The sequence below is a fragment of the Schistocerca nitens genome, chromosome 5, assembly GCF_023898315.1.
Source record: "Schistocerca nitens isolate TAMUIC-IGC-003100 chromosome 5, iqSchNite1.1, whole genome shotgun sequence".
Lineage (NCBI taxonomy): Eukaryota > Metazoa > Arthropoda > Insecta > Orthoptera > Acrididae > Schistocerca > Schistocerca nitens.
The window spans coordinates 248,633,556-248,647,662 of record NC_064618.1 but is presented as its reverse complement, the minus strand read 5'-3'; the positions used below and the strand labels follow the sequence as shown (position 1 = coordinate 248,647,662).

At 39.4% G+C, this 14,107-nt stretch overlaps 1 protein-coding gene across 1 annotated transcript; it reads right to left on the bottom strand.

Moving 5' to 3' along the window:
* Positions 1–1,666: 1,666 nt before the first annotated feature.
* On the bottom strand, positions 1,667–2,428 carry LOC126260844 (uncharacterized). The gene is made up of 3 exons (XM_049958245.1): positions 2,315–2,428; positions 2,065–2,202; positions 1,667–1,958 (listed from the first exon to the last, which is right to left on the bottom strand). The coding sequence occupies exons 1-3, from the start codon at positions 2,384–2,386 to the stop codon at positions 1,779–1,781; spliced, it is 390 nt and encodes a 129-aa protein (XP_049814202.1). The 5' UTR covers positions 2,387–2,428; the 3' UTR covers positions 1,667–1,778.
* Positions 2,429–14,107: the final 11,679 nt, after the last annotated feature.

Genomic DNA, 14,107 nt, shown 5'->3' with positions numbered 1-14,107 from the left:
TTCTGCAGCACTTTCATCACTTTCTACTGCATGCTTTGTCCACAACTCGTGGTCGTGCGGTAGCGTTCTCGCTTCCCGCGCCTCGTTCCCGGGTTCGATTCCCGGCGGGGTCAGGGATTTTCTCTGCCTCGTGATGACTGGGTGTTGTGTGATGTACTCAGGTTAGTTAGGTTTAAGTAGTTCTAAGTTCAGGAGACTGATGACCATAGATGTTAAGTCCCATAGTGCTCAGAGCCATTTCAACCATTTTGAACTACATGCTTTCTTGCATGAAAATCATAAACAGGTGGCAAACAACACACATTAAAATTTGAGCAATTCCCATTCATTGCAGTGACACTGTTACTCAAGAGCAACTTTCTCATGGCACATTTGAACTGGTATGCATTTGCAATGTTGTTCCAACCACCTCTGGACTGAATACTGGAAAAAAAAAGCTCTATGTGGTTTTGTGACAGTTTATAAGTTAGCAAATACTTCAGAGGAGATTCAACACGAAGCATAATTGCCAGAGCTATGTGCCTGACTGATTGGATATTGAAAATTGTCCCAAAAGCAAAAGTATTTCTTGCATGGAGCAGCAATGGAACACCAATGATTTTTAAGCTTTTGATATAATTTTCAGTGTCTCTGAAAATACCAAGCCAATAAGATTTGTTGTCAAGTCTCAGGGGGCTCTTATACCCTTTACCTAATGGATTTCTGGAGTTCAGAATATCAAAAATCCTATTAATATAATACAAAAATTTTACTGTTGCTTCACTTCCTTTAAAATTTGGATCACCAACCCTCCTCAAAAACTATATACTATCTGCCATGCTAGAACTCAAAAGTCTGTGCAGCTAATGAAACATTCATTTTTCTATTTACACTACTTATACGTTGTCCTGATAGTTTGTTGGCAGATGTCATACCTTCTTCTTGTTGTACCTTGTTCAATTTCTCAATGAAATGCCATCTAATAATGCCAGTTGGAGACTCAATAGCAGATACTTCTGCTAGAGCATTTCTGGCAAACTTAATCATATACATGCCAAAGATACAATAAACATTGTATTTTTCCACAGGATGAGGAAAGTAGCTTTTAAAATCACCCTTGGAAAAATTTAAAGTACAGCCAAGTGAACGTAAAGTGCTTATATTTACGTTACAGCCATCACATGTAACACACCAAACCCTAATGCCAGAACTATACAGCCTCTCTAAAGCAGATTTTATCAGTGTGGCCTGATTATTTGCCTGTACACCGTTGATAAAGAAATATGCAATCGGGCATTTAAATTTGCCTTTATTAGAGACAAGCACGAAAACCAGAGCCTCAGATGCCTCTATTACTTCTTTTGACTGAGGCACTTCCCCACCAAAGTCTAAAAACCCTGTGTACTGCTTAGTTCCTTGGTCCCAAACTACTTGCTTCCTAATTCCCATACTGTCTACAATTAGACATGAATCGCTGAACTGGTCCCTTACAATTGGGTTCAAATCAATGTACTTGAAAACATCTTTTAAGAAGCCAGGTTCACAGTCTACACTTGCCACCCATTTGGAAATCAATGATGTATGGGGCAGAGGCATTAATTTTTGCTGGTATTCATATGCTGCTGGTGAATAAAAGTACACAGTCATAGCAAACATTTTCACATTTGTTGTGTATCTATTACCCTTTGACGAGAGAGAGGTGTTAACTACATTGCACATTAATTCCACTTGTGTTCCTTTCTGATGATTGAGGAAGTTATGTAACTTCTCAGGAAGATGCCCCTTCTCCTTCAATGAACTTATGATGTCATCCATGGAAAACACTTTCTTCTTCGAAGTTTTTCACGGACACACTTCAGTTTACGTTTTAATTCGTGCACAATGTCTGAGGAAAAAAAAATGCAAGTTTCGGTAGCCATGTCTTCCATTTCTACTTTCGACTGTATACCACAATCAATTACTGAAGAATCAACTGCACTCTGAAATAAAGAAATAATTTCGTTATATATGATTGAAATAACTCAAGGCTTGATGAAAAAATATTATAAGAAAACGATGGGGGTGTGAAAACATCCTTATACTAACGTTTTCGACACAATTCGCAGCTTCTGCATTGGATAAGTGGGACATGCTTTCCACGGAAGAATTCTCATTGACAACATTCTCCCCGCAATCAGTAGCGTCTGCAATAGGCAAATCGAGCACGGATTCCATGACAAAACGCTAAAAACAAAAATATGGACCTGTATTACAACATTGCTTAGACCTATGTAGCGTACGAAATAAATTCACAAAAGTAAAAAGCACACACATAGCAAGGAAATTAATTAGATACCTCAAATGGAGAATCATCGTTGTCACTCAAAATCCTAACAACATGTCGTCGTGGCTGTTTATTTGGTGGCATCAAATGTGTCGGAAAGTCAAAAACTGATGGCACTGCTTCGGGTTTGAGACGTTTCTTCCACGTGCCAGGGCTCACTACGTAATCATCTTGTCGGAAATGGTTTCCGCAAAGTAACTGCAAGACGTAGGATTAAAATCTTTCCGCTTCACGGAAGTAATCCACGTATTTAGTAGCTCTGGGTGCTTTAGAGGAAACCTGGTCAAAAACATCGAATTAGCAAACGCACTAAGTCTGTATTTTTATCGCATTGTATCCGTAGTCCTATTACCTGTGAAATGGTAAGTCACTCTCCTTACTCCACCGCTTCGTACAATTGAAAGCGGAACAAGAAATCACCATTTCGATAATCCATAATTCCTTATACACCGTACAGACCGAGAGAAACTTCTTGCCAAATTCGAATATGGCGGGCAATACAGACGACAGTAATCAGCTGGTAGAGCCATCTATCGGTAGGTCCGGTAGTTGAGCATCCCTCATTTCGCTAGCTTTAGACGCCTGTGTAGGCTACTTGCAAGGATGAAATATTGCACACTGGTGCAAGGATTCGCAGAGTGTAACATGCTGAATATAGCCTCTTTGCTAAAATTCTCAGATGCCCTGTCCATTTTAGCTGACAGTCTACATTCATCCCCAAGAATTTGCTATCTGTTACACAATCAAGTACCTTATTGTTTACTTTCAGTGTAATGTCAATGGGTTTTTTCTTTAGTTGGAAGTTTGTACAGTTTGTCTTTTTGACATTTAAAGTTACTTTATTCTTTAGTGACCAACTGTGGATGTCTCTGTGAGCTTCATTGGATTTTTCTATTAACAATGTTGAGCTTTTGTCTGTAATCACTACAGTGCTGTTATCAGCAAACAGTATTTTTTCCCCGTGCCTGACACACTGTGGGAAATCATATATATATATATATATATATATATATATATATATATATATATATATATATATATATATAAGGAAGAGGATTGGGCCCAGTAAACTTCCCTGGGGGACACCTATGTTAATATATATTGGATCAGATAAGTGTTTAACTGCCAATCTTTTGCAAAAATGTGAGATTTCAACTCTTTGCACCCTGTTTTCCAGGTATGATTTAAACCATTGCTTTGCTGTACCCCTTATTCCTAATATTTCTAATTTGTGTAATAACATTCTCTGGTCAACTGTGTCAAAAACCTTTGATAAATTCAACAAAATGAGTGTGCAGAATTCTTGTGTTCTACAATGTCTGACATTTTTTAGGTGGCATTTTAGAAATTTTTTATTGGAAAGCACTTGTGAAGTTAGAAACGAATTGGTCTATAGATTGATGAGTCAGTGCTGCTGTAGAGGGTGTTTACGAAATTTGTTTCCTCTTATTGGCCAACAAATACTTTTCGGTGCTGATTAAAGCATATGTTAATAAAATAACAACCTTTCTGCATCTCAGTCTTCGAAAAAGAATGGCAAACTGCAGTAATTTATGCATGTGTGATGAAATAACTTTCGTAAGACATCAATTAATAATAATCAATTAATAATTTATTCCACAGCAATTGTTTATTCTACAGCAATTGTTTATTCCACAGCAAAAATGTTTCGTTTATGCCAAGATTCCCAAACTATGATTCATTAAATGCCTTCTTGTGCGCATTACTTTATGTATGAGAGCCAAATCCAAGACATCTCGTACTTCATTTCATGCTTGTATTAGCTGCTAGCAGCCGATCAAAATATAGTTATCATTTCGAGCCTCTAGATGCCACAGGTGTGCGCTGTTGCGTGGGGAACTAATGCATTCTTGTGTAAGTTTCAGCTAGTATACTTACAGGCTATTTGTTGAAACAGATATGTTAAGCTTCATGTTTAATAATGTATACATTTGCATTAATAACATTCTGTGTGTATATAGGCAGTAAAGTATTATCACAAAGAAAAGCTGATGTGAAAACATGTCTCTTATGAATAAGCAATCATTGGCATATTATTCAACTGAATTACATTTGAGTTGAATAGACAACATATATGACGATGTGTATATGAGATAATGAATGAATGAATGTTCACCAACTGTATAACAATGCAATGTCCATTTGAAAATTTGACGATGTGTGACGTGACCACACGTCTCGCTTTGGGCGGGGGAGTCCGCTTTCAGGCTGTCTGTCCCGTTGTCCCAGCCAGAGCAAAAAGTCGCACTTTTTCAAACAGGTCAAATGATAATTGGTTACTCATTACATTCGAAACGCGCAGGTGATGGCTGCAGTGCGGGCGGCGTGGAGAAAGAGCGAGTAATATGCAAGAGCGAATAGACGCTGTCACTCAACTCAGCCAACAATAACATTGAGCGAGTGCGATATTATTCTGGCACACGTGCACAATCAAACAACTCATCCAACGTTTTCGTGTTTGTAACACTAGATAAATGCCTAAACGCAACTGTACCTTCAATATTGTTTTGCAAAATAAATATCCATGTATAAAAAAGGAGTGGTACATCAGATTTTACGTGTGGAAAGTGAAGTACTGATTTTAGTGTTTGTCATGGTGGTGTCAGCGATATTGAAAAACATTTAAAATCGGAAAAAACACAGGCTTTCCGGTTAAGCTGCTGCTTCCAGGTCGTCAAATCTTGCTTTTTTTTTTTTTTTTTTTTTTCAAAAGAAACGATTTGCCGACTTCAAAATATTTGGATGTTGCAGCAGCAGAATGTGCATGGGCGTATCAGACAGTTCAAGAAAATAGCAGCTTTCGCTCAGATGACTGTGCCTCTAATTTGAACATGTTTTGAGAAAAAAATTTAGTTGTGCTCATACAAAATCCCATGGTATTGTTGTAAATGTGCTGGCATCTATTGTGATGGATGAATTGAAAGAGCATCTTTGTGAAGCCCTCTGCATATGTTTATTAACAGATACCGGTACTTAAAATCGTGGCTCAGTAAAATTATTCCCTTTTTTTATTTGACTTTTTTTTACCTTATGAATTGCGAAAGTCAAGATTTTAGGGTTCCAAGGACACCTGGTGAAACATCGGATATTGTTGTCGGTTATTTGAAGGAGGTATTATTGTGCAATGGTTTAAATAAAAAAATTGTCGCATTTTGTGGAGGCAATACTGACTGCAAATTTAGAGGAAAAAACTAAAAAGGGAATAACAATGTTCGTGCAAAACTGAACCTAGCACTTTGAAGGCAACTCACTGGGAATGGATGTGCAGCCCATATAGTTCACAATACGATCAAAATAACTTCACATTGTCTCCTTGTGGACCTTGTATGTGTCACTGTAATAATTTACACTTTTTCGTTCACGTTAATTCTGGCGCTTGAACAAATTTTAAAAATATTTTAGCCCTTAGAATGCTATTTTCTAAGCATTTATAATTATCCAAATATTTTAAAAACAGTTTTCGAAAATCCCTCACCAGAATTATGGTTATACTTTTTGCATGCACAGGCAGTGACTTTCAATCAAATGGTGTTAAAAATTGAAGCATAATGCGTGTGTGCTGTAGAATCTATAAAGTAAATTGAGCATCTCCAAGACTAGCAAAGAATAGTTGGATCAGTGGTATCAGTTCAATGCGCTTAGAAGTGTTTGAATGGGCAACTTTGACAAAAGTACCTGCATGGGAGTACATACAGAATGTTACAGATTTGCTAATTACACAAGGATTTCTTAGCAGAAACCAAGATATAGACATATTCGATGAGTTTTTTTTTCTTATTTCCAAGCACATCACAGATGAAAAATTATCAAGCTGGAATTTGGGTGGAATTTTTCACACATTTCCCTGACAACAATCTCAACTATACGAAATTTCTTATAATTATTGAATGCATTTTATATTTGCCTGGAAGTAATGCATCTGTCAAGAGTTTTTTCTCTAATGAATAAGGTATGGACAAATGACAAAACATAGTTAAGTGTCGCAGTTTTTAAAGCCATTAGGATTTAATGACTGTGAGAACTTAAAATTATGTGCATTCTAAAGTGTAACAGCTAGAGGGGGTTGTTCACGGACAAATGGGTCCCAAGGAACAGTCCACTAAAGTGAACAGATGGATTGAGAAAATACACACATCAAAAAATTTTGCATCAACTCGGTTCCCAGAACACCTGAAGATAGACGTTGACTGTGGATATTGTATCACAGACACAGTCCCTTTGACTATTCAGAGATGTCTCTAAACCTGTCCAAGATGTAAACAACCATGCATGAGCCCTGCCTATTAGCCCAAGGGGGTCCACAGCTGATCAGTTCCAGTCATTCCACCAGGAAGGAGGTACACGGCTCGTGTTGTTTGTAGTTCAACCATGCCTAGATGGTGAATACCGCGGTTCGACCGCGTCCGCATTGTTACTTTGTGCAGGATGGGCTCTCAACATGGGAATTGCCCAGGCATCTTGAAGTTAACCAAAGCAATTTTGTTAGGACATGGAGGAGATACAGAGAGACAGGAACTGTCGATGAAATGCCGCGCAAGGGCTACTACTGCAGTGGATGACCGCTACCTACGGATTATGGTTCGGAGGAACACCGACAGCAACGCCACCATGTTGAATAATGCTTTTCGTGCAGCCACAGGACGTCGTGTTACGACTCAAACTGTGCGCAATGGGCTGCATGATGCGCAAATTCACTCACGACGTCCATGGTGAGGTCCATCTTTGCAACCACGACACCATGCAGCATGGTACAGGTAGGTCCAACAACGTGCCGAATGAACCGTTCAGGATTGGCATCATGTTCTCCTCTCCGATGAGTGTTGCAAATATCTCCAACCAGACAATCGTCGGAGACGTGTCTGGAGGAAACCCGATCAGGCTGAACGCCTTAGACACACTCTCCAGAGCGTGCAGCGTGGTGCTGGTTCCCTGCTGTTTTGGCATTATGTGGGGTTGGCATTATGTAGGGCCGACGTACGCCACTGGTTGTCATGGCAGGTGCCGTAATGGCTGTACGATACGTGAATGCCATCCTGCAACCAATAGTCTTCATGGACAACAATTCGCGCTCCCATCGTGCACATGTTGTGAATGATTTCCTTCAGGATAACGACATCGGTTGACTACAGTTGCCAGCGTGTTCTCCAGACATGAACCCTATCGAATATGCCTGGGATAGATGGAAAACGGCTGTTTATGGACGACGTGATCCATCAACCACTCTGAACGATCTACGCCGAATCGTCGTTGAGGAGTAGGATAATCTCAACCAACAGTGCCTTGATGAAGTTGTGGATAGTGTGGCACGACGAATATAGGCATGCATCAATGCAAGAAGACTTGCTAATGGGTATTAGAGGTACCGACGTGTGCAGTAATCTGGACCACCACTTCTGAAGGTCCCGCTGTGTGGTGATACAACATGTAATGTGTGATTTTCATGAGCAATCAAAATGGCTGACGTGACGTTTATATGGATCTCTGTTCCAATTTTCTGTACAGGTTCCGGAACTCTCGGAACCGAGGTAACGCATAACTGTTTTTGATGTGTGTGCTTCTGAGGAACAGTTGTTCACTGCTCACTTTCGTCATAGCTGGTCTCGTTTCCCCCTTGGTCTCGTTCTTTTCTGGACCGTTAATGGTTCCACGTTACATTTCCACTTTTTTAAAATTTTATGACAGACTCACATAAAAATTAAGTTGTATGTAATATATACATTTTTTCAGGCAGTAAAAAAATCTGTTTCCGTCTTCATTGTTCAGATCAGCTGAAACTTCTTTATTTAAATGTGTGTAAATTGCTGAATGACTGAGAACATGAAATTTCTACGTTATTCGATTCTGCAACAGCTGAGTACAACTGAACGTACTGAGCCTACTTTCTCTTTACTTTTTCGTATCATGTCAACACTGACCCACAATATTCTAGCGCAACGCAATCTGACTGCTCAAATAATTAAACTTGACTTGAAATTATTAATTCAAAAGAATTTCCCTGACTAAAAAGAAATCTTAACAATAACCTATACATTTCATTAAGCACTTATCTCACAAAAATCTTCATTGTGCTAACTACTGCAATACAGCAAGCATCAATACCGCCAGCTAAATAAAAGATTCTAACTACTAAAGCCACTACTACTAATAGACATGTGGTTAGCAAAGGAAAGACTTTGTTGCAAACCGAATAATGTATTTTTTTTTACCTTAATAACGTGACATCCAGTTCAGAAACGAATATAAATCTTCATTGACACAAAGGTATATAATCATGAATAATATTCAATCTCCAAGTGAAACATGTACAAATCGTTAGCCTATGCTAACACTTCAGACCTCTACCCTCCATCAATGCTAACTTCTCTCATGTAACATCCATCATTGCTGAATGTTCACCTCCAACTGCCCAACAGTACTTCCATCACTGCTGGCGACTAACTTCCAACTGCCCAACAGTGCTGGCGATTATCTTCCAACAATGAGTCTGACCAGCCACAGAGTCTCTTACAAAGAAAGCGCAGTCAGAGATCCAATGCAAAGCGCTGCCAACACAGAAGCAGCCCACTTACATAGCCCCTCTGCTCCCCACAAAAAATTTTACTAATTGGTTGGTTGGTTGTTTGGGGAAGGAGACCAGACAGCGTGGTCATCGGTCTCATCGAATTAGGGAAGGATGGGCAAGGAAGTCGGCCGTGCCCTTTCAGAGGAACCATCCCGGCATTTGCCTGGAGTGATTTAGGGAAATCACGGAAAACCTAAATCAGGATGGCCGGACGCGGGATTGAACCGTCGTCCTCCCGAATGCGAGTCCAGTGTCTAACCACTGCGCCACCTCGCTCGGTTTTTACTAATTATTTTGGGCAGTGGACAAGATAAATTTGTTAAAATTTTTTATATTAACAATATCAAATAGATCAAATACACACAATTATTAATGCACTGCTGGTCAAACTCAAATATTGTCTTCATGGTCCCTAAAGACAGTCCTAATCATACATCAGATTAGTAGTCTATGACAGTTTTATCCAGAAAGTCTGAGCAGTAAAACAAAATGCACACACAAGTAGTGGATCACCATGCCGTCTTGAAGAAGTGTTGTCCTCCCAACGGAAACACAGTGCTGACTCTTGACATGAAGATTGGTAATGGGCCACAACAGAGAAAACCCACAGCAGAGTCAGTCAAAGTGTTGAAGAATATTGGTAGAATTAGTAGGTCACCACAGAGCAGACCCACAGTGTTTCTTGTAGAGATTATGGTAGTAGTGGGCCACCAAGGGTGTAGACCCACAGTAGTCCTTGTAGAGATTATGGTAGTAGTGGGCCACCAAGGGTGCAGACCCACTGTAGTCCTTGTAGAGATTATGGTAGTAGTGGGCCACCAAGGGTGCAGACCCACTGTAGTCCTTGTAGAGATAGCCAGCAGCCATCCATTGTGCAGGTGCACAATCACAATTGAAGAGTCTTGCGGATAATAAAGCAAGTCCATAAACCAACACTTATGCACAAACTTTTTTTTTTTTTTTTTGTTATGTCCTTAGAGCCAGAAATGCTGTTAACCAGACCCTTGGTCAATAATCAACATGCATCCAAACACTAGCCTCTGAGATTTTACACATACAGCATGACCAAAAGAAATGTGTGCAGTAAAATGAATCCCTACAATTTACTTAATTTAAAGAACCACTACCTTTACAATTTCACAGCATAAGAATACAATTACAAAAGTACAGAAAACATCATTAAAGAACATAATAATACAGATAACATTTATAGTAATATAGGCTTTACAAAGGGATAGAAATAAGTATATACATGAGTATTCTAGGAATTGTGACATAAGTAAATAAATGAAAAAAATCAGAATATCCATTGAAACATTAACTTGACACATGAGCATTGAAAGAAAACAGAACAAAATAAATAAATCTCTAAACATCCTTCCAAAGTAAAGAATATATTAGATTTGAGAATAACAGTATTCGCCATCATAGTAAGTGCAACTTAGTACTAGAAGAGAAAAATTCAATTAATCTTATCAGGTAACTACACAGAGGCAGGAAAAACACAGATACACAAGGGTACACGTAAACTCATGGCGGAATAACACAAAAGGAAAGGACAGGGTTTGTTTTCAGTGTAACATTTGGTACTGCAGCACATGTGACACTTCATTTCCAATCAAGATTTCGTTTTTCCATAGATTTTTTCTTATTATTTCAACATTTCTCCCAGTACTTACTGTAACCTACATCTTTCAGAATTGCTTAGTGTATTCATCTCTTGGTCTCCCTCTACGATTTTTACCCTCCATGCTGCCCTCCAATGCTAAATTTGTGATCCCTTGATGCCTCAGAACATGTCCTACCAACCGATCCCTTTCTTCTTGTCAAGTTCTGCCACAAACTCCTCTTCTCCCCAATTCTATTCAATACCTCCTCACTAGTTATGTGATCTACCCATCTAATCATCAACATCCTTCTGTAGCACCACATTTCGAAGGCTTCTATTCTCTTCTTGTCTAAACTGTTTATCGTCCATGTTTCACTTCCATACATGGCTACACTCCATACAAATACTTTCAGAAACGACTTCCTGACACTTAAATCTATACTCGATGTTAACAAATTTCTCTCCTTCAGAAACGCTTTTCTTGCCATTGCCAGTCTACATTTTATATCCTCTCTAATTCGACCATCATCAGTTATTTTGCTCCCCTAATAGCAAAACTCCTTTACTACTTTAAGTGTCTCATTTCCTAATCTAATTCCCTCAGCATCACCCGACTTGATTCGACTACATTCCATTATCCTCGTTTTGCTTTTGTTGATGTTCATCTTATATCCTCCTTTCAAGACGCTATCCATTCCGTTCAACTGCTCTTCCAAGTCCTTTGCTGTCTCTGACAGAATTACAATGCCATCGGCGAAACCTCAAAGTTTTTATTTCTTCTCCATGGATTTTAATACCTACTCCGAATTTTTCTTTTGTTTCCTTCACTGCTTGCTCAATATACAGATTGAATAACATTGGGGAGAGGCTACAACCCTATCCCACTCCCTGCCCAACCACTGCTTCCCTTTCATGCCCCTCAACTCTTATAGCTGCCATTTTGTTTCTGTACAAATTGTAAACAGCCTTTAGTTCCCTGTATTTTACCCCTGCTACCTTCAGAATCTGAAAGAGAGTATTCCAGTCAACATTGTCAAAAGCTTTCTCTAAGTCTACAAATGCTAGAAACGTAGGTTTGCCTTTCCTTAATCTAGCTTCCAAGATAAGTCGTAGGGTCAGTATTGCCTCATGTGTTCCAATATTTCTACGGAATCCAAACTGATCTGCCCCGAGGTCGGCTTTTACTAGTTTTTCCATTCGTCTGTAAAGAATTCGCGTTAGTATTTTGCAGCCGGGACTTATTAAACTGATAGTTCGTTATTTTTCACATCTGTCAACACCTGCTTTCTTTGAGATTAGAATTATTATATTCTTCTTGAAGTCTGAGGGTATTTCGCGTGTCTCATACATCTTGCTCACCAGAAGGTAGACTTTTGTCAGGACTGGCTCTCCCAAGGCCGTCAGTAGTTCGAATGGAATGTTATCTACTCCCGGGGCCTTGTTTCGACTCAGGTCTTTCAGTGCTCTGTCAAACTCTTCACGTAATATCATATCTCCCTTTTCATCTTCATCTACATCCTCTTCCATTTCCATAATATTGTCCTCAAATACATCGCTCTTGTATAGACCCTCTATATACTCCTTCCACCTTTCTGCTTTCCCTTCTTTGCTTAGAACTGGGTTTCCTTCTAAGCTCTTGATATTCATACAAGTGGTTCTCTTTTCTCCAAAGGTCTGTTTAATTTTCCTGTAGGCAGTATCTATCTTACCCCTAGTGAGATAAGCCTCTACATCCTTACAATTGTCCTCTAGCCATGCCTGCTTAGCCATTTTGCGCTTCCTGTCTATCTCATTTTTGAGACGTTTGTATTCCTTTTTGCCTGCTTCATTTACTGCATTTTTATATTTTCTCCTTTCATCAGTTAAATTCAGTAGTTCTTCTGTCACCCAAGGATTTCTACTAGCCCTCGTCTTTTTACCTACTTGATCCTCTGCTGCCTTCACTACTTCATCCTTCAAAGCTACCCATTCTTCTTCTACTGTATTTCTTTCCCCCATTCCTGTCAATTGTTCCCTTATGCTCTCCCTGAAACTCTGTACAACCTCTGGTTTAGTCAGTTTATCCAGGTCCCATCTCCTTAAATTCCCACCTTTTTGCAGTTTATTCAGTTTTAATCTACAGTTCATAACCAATAGATTGTGGTCAGGGTCCACATCTGCCCCTGGAAATGTCTTACAATTTAAAACCTGGTTCCTAAATCTCTGTCTTACCATTATATAATCTATCTGAAACCTGTCAGTATCTCCCGGCTTCTTCCACGTATACAACCTTCCATTATGATTCTTGAACCAAGTGTTAGCTATGATTAAGTTGTGCTCTGTGCAAAATTCTACCAGGCAGCTTCCTCTTTCATTTCTTACCCCCAATCCATATTCACCTACTACGTTTCCTTCTCTCCCTTTTCCTACTACCGAATTCCAGTCACCCATGACTATTAAATTTTCGTCTCCCTTTACTATCTGAATAATTTCTTTTATTTCGTCATACATTTCTCCAATTTCTTCGTCATCTACAGAGCTAGTTGGCATATAAACTTGTACTATTGTAGTAGGCGTGGGCTTCATGTCTATCTTGGCCACAATAATGCGTTCACTATGCTGTTTGTAGTAGCTTACCCGCATTCCTATTTTTTTATTCATTATTAAACCGACTCCTGCATTACTCCTATTTGGCTTTGTATTTATAACCCTGTATTCACCTGACCAAAAGTCTTGTTCCTCCTGCCATCGAACGTCACTAATTCCCACTATATCTAACTTTAACCTATCCATTTCCCTTTTAAAATTTTCTAACCTACCTGCCCGATTAAGGTATCTGACATTCCACGCCCCGATTTGTAGAACGCCAGTTTTCTTTCTCCTGATAACGATGTCCTCCTGAGTAGTCCCCGCCTGGAAATCCGAATGGGGGACTATTTTACCTCCGGAATATTTTACCCAAGAGGACGCCATCATCATTAACCATACAGTAGAGCTGCATGCTCTCGGGAAAAATTACGGCTGTAGTTTCCCCTTGCTTTCAACCGTTCACAGTACCAGCACAGCAAGGCCATTTTGGTTTGTGTTACAAGGCCAGATCAGTCAATCATCCGGACTGTAGCCCATGCAACTACTGAAAAGGCTGCTGCCCCTCTTCAGGAACCACACGTTTGTCTGGCCCCTCCGTTGTGGTTGCACTTACAGTACGGCTATCTGTATTGTTGAGGCACGCAAGCCTACCCACCAACGGCAAGGTCCATGGTTCATGGGGGGAAAGTTAGAAGTGTATAGAAACGAAATCATGAATAACAATGTCCAAAAATTTCCGTTGGCATTCTGGTACTCAGATTCACATATATATTCACGTCTCATAACTCTTTAAGTACGATTCTATAATAACATGTCATAACAGATCAATCACATCTCAAAATCGTATAGCTACCTTCAATAATCTCAAAACCTCTAAAAATATTCTCTCTGTTCGCTTCAATAGAGTCATCTGCCTCAAATGTACTTCAAAAATCACGATCCCATAAAAAATACATCACTTAAATCTCTCGTGTATCACAGTAGTTCCTAAAGTAAATGTGAAAATTTCCCAAAATGCAGACAACGTACAATAATATAAGTGTGA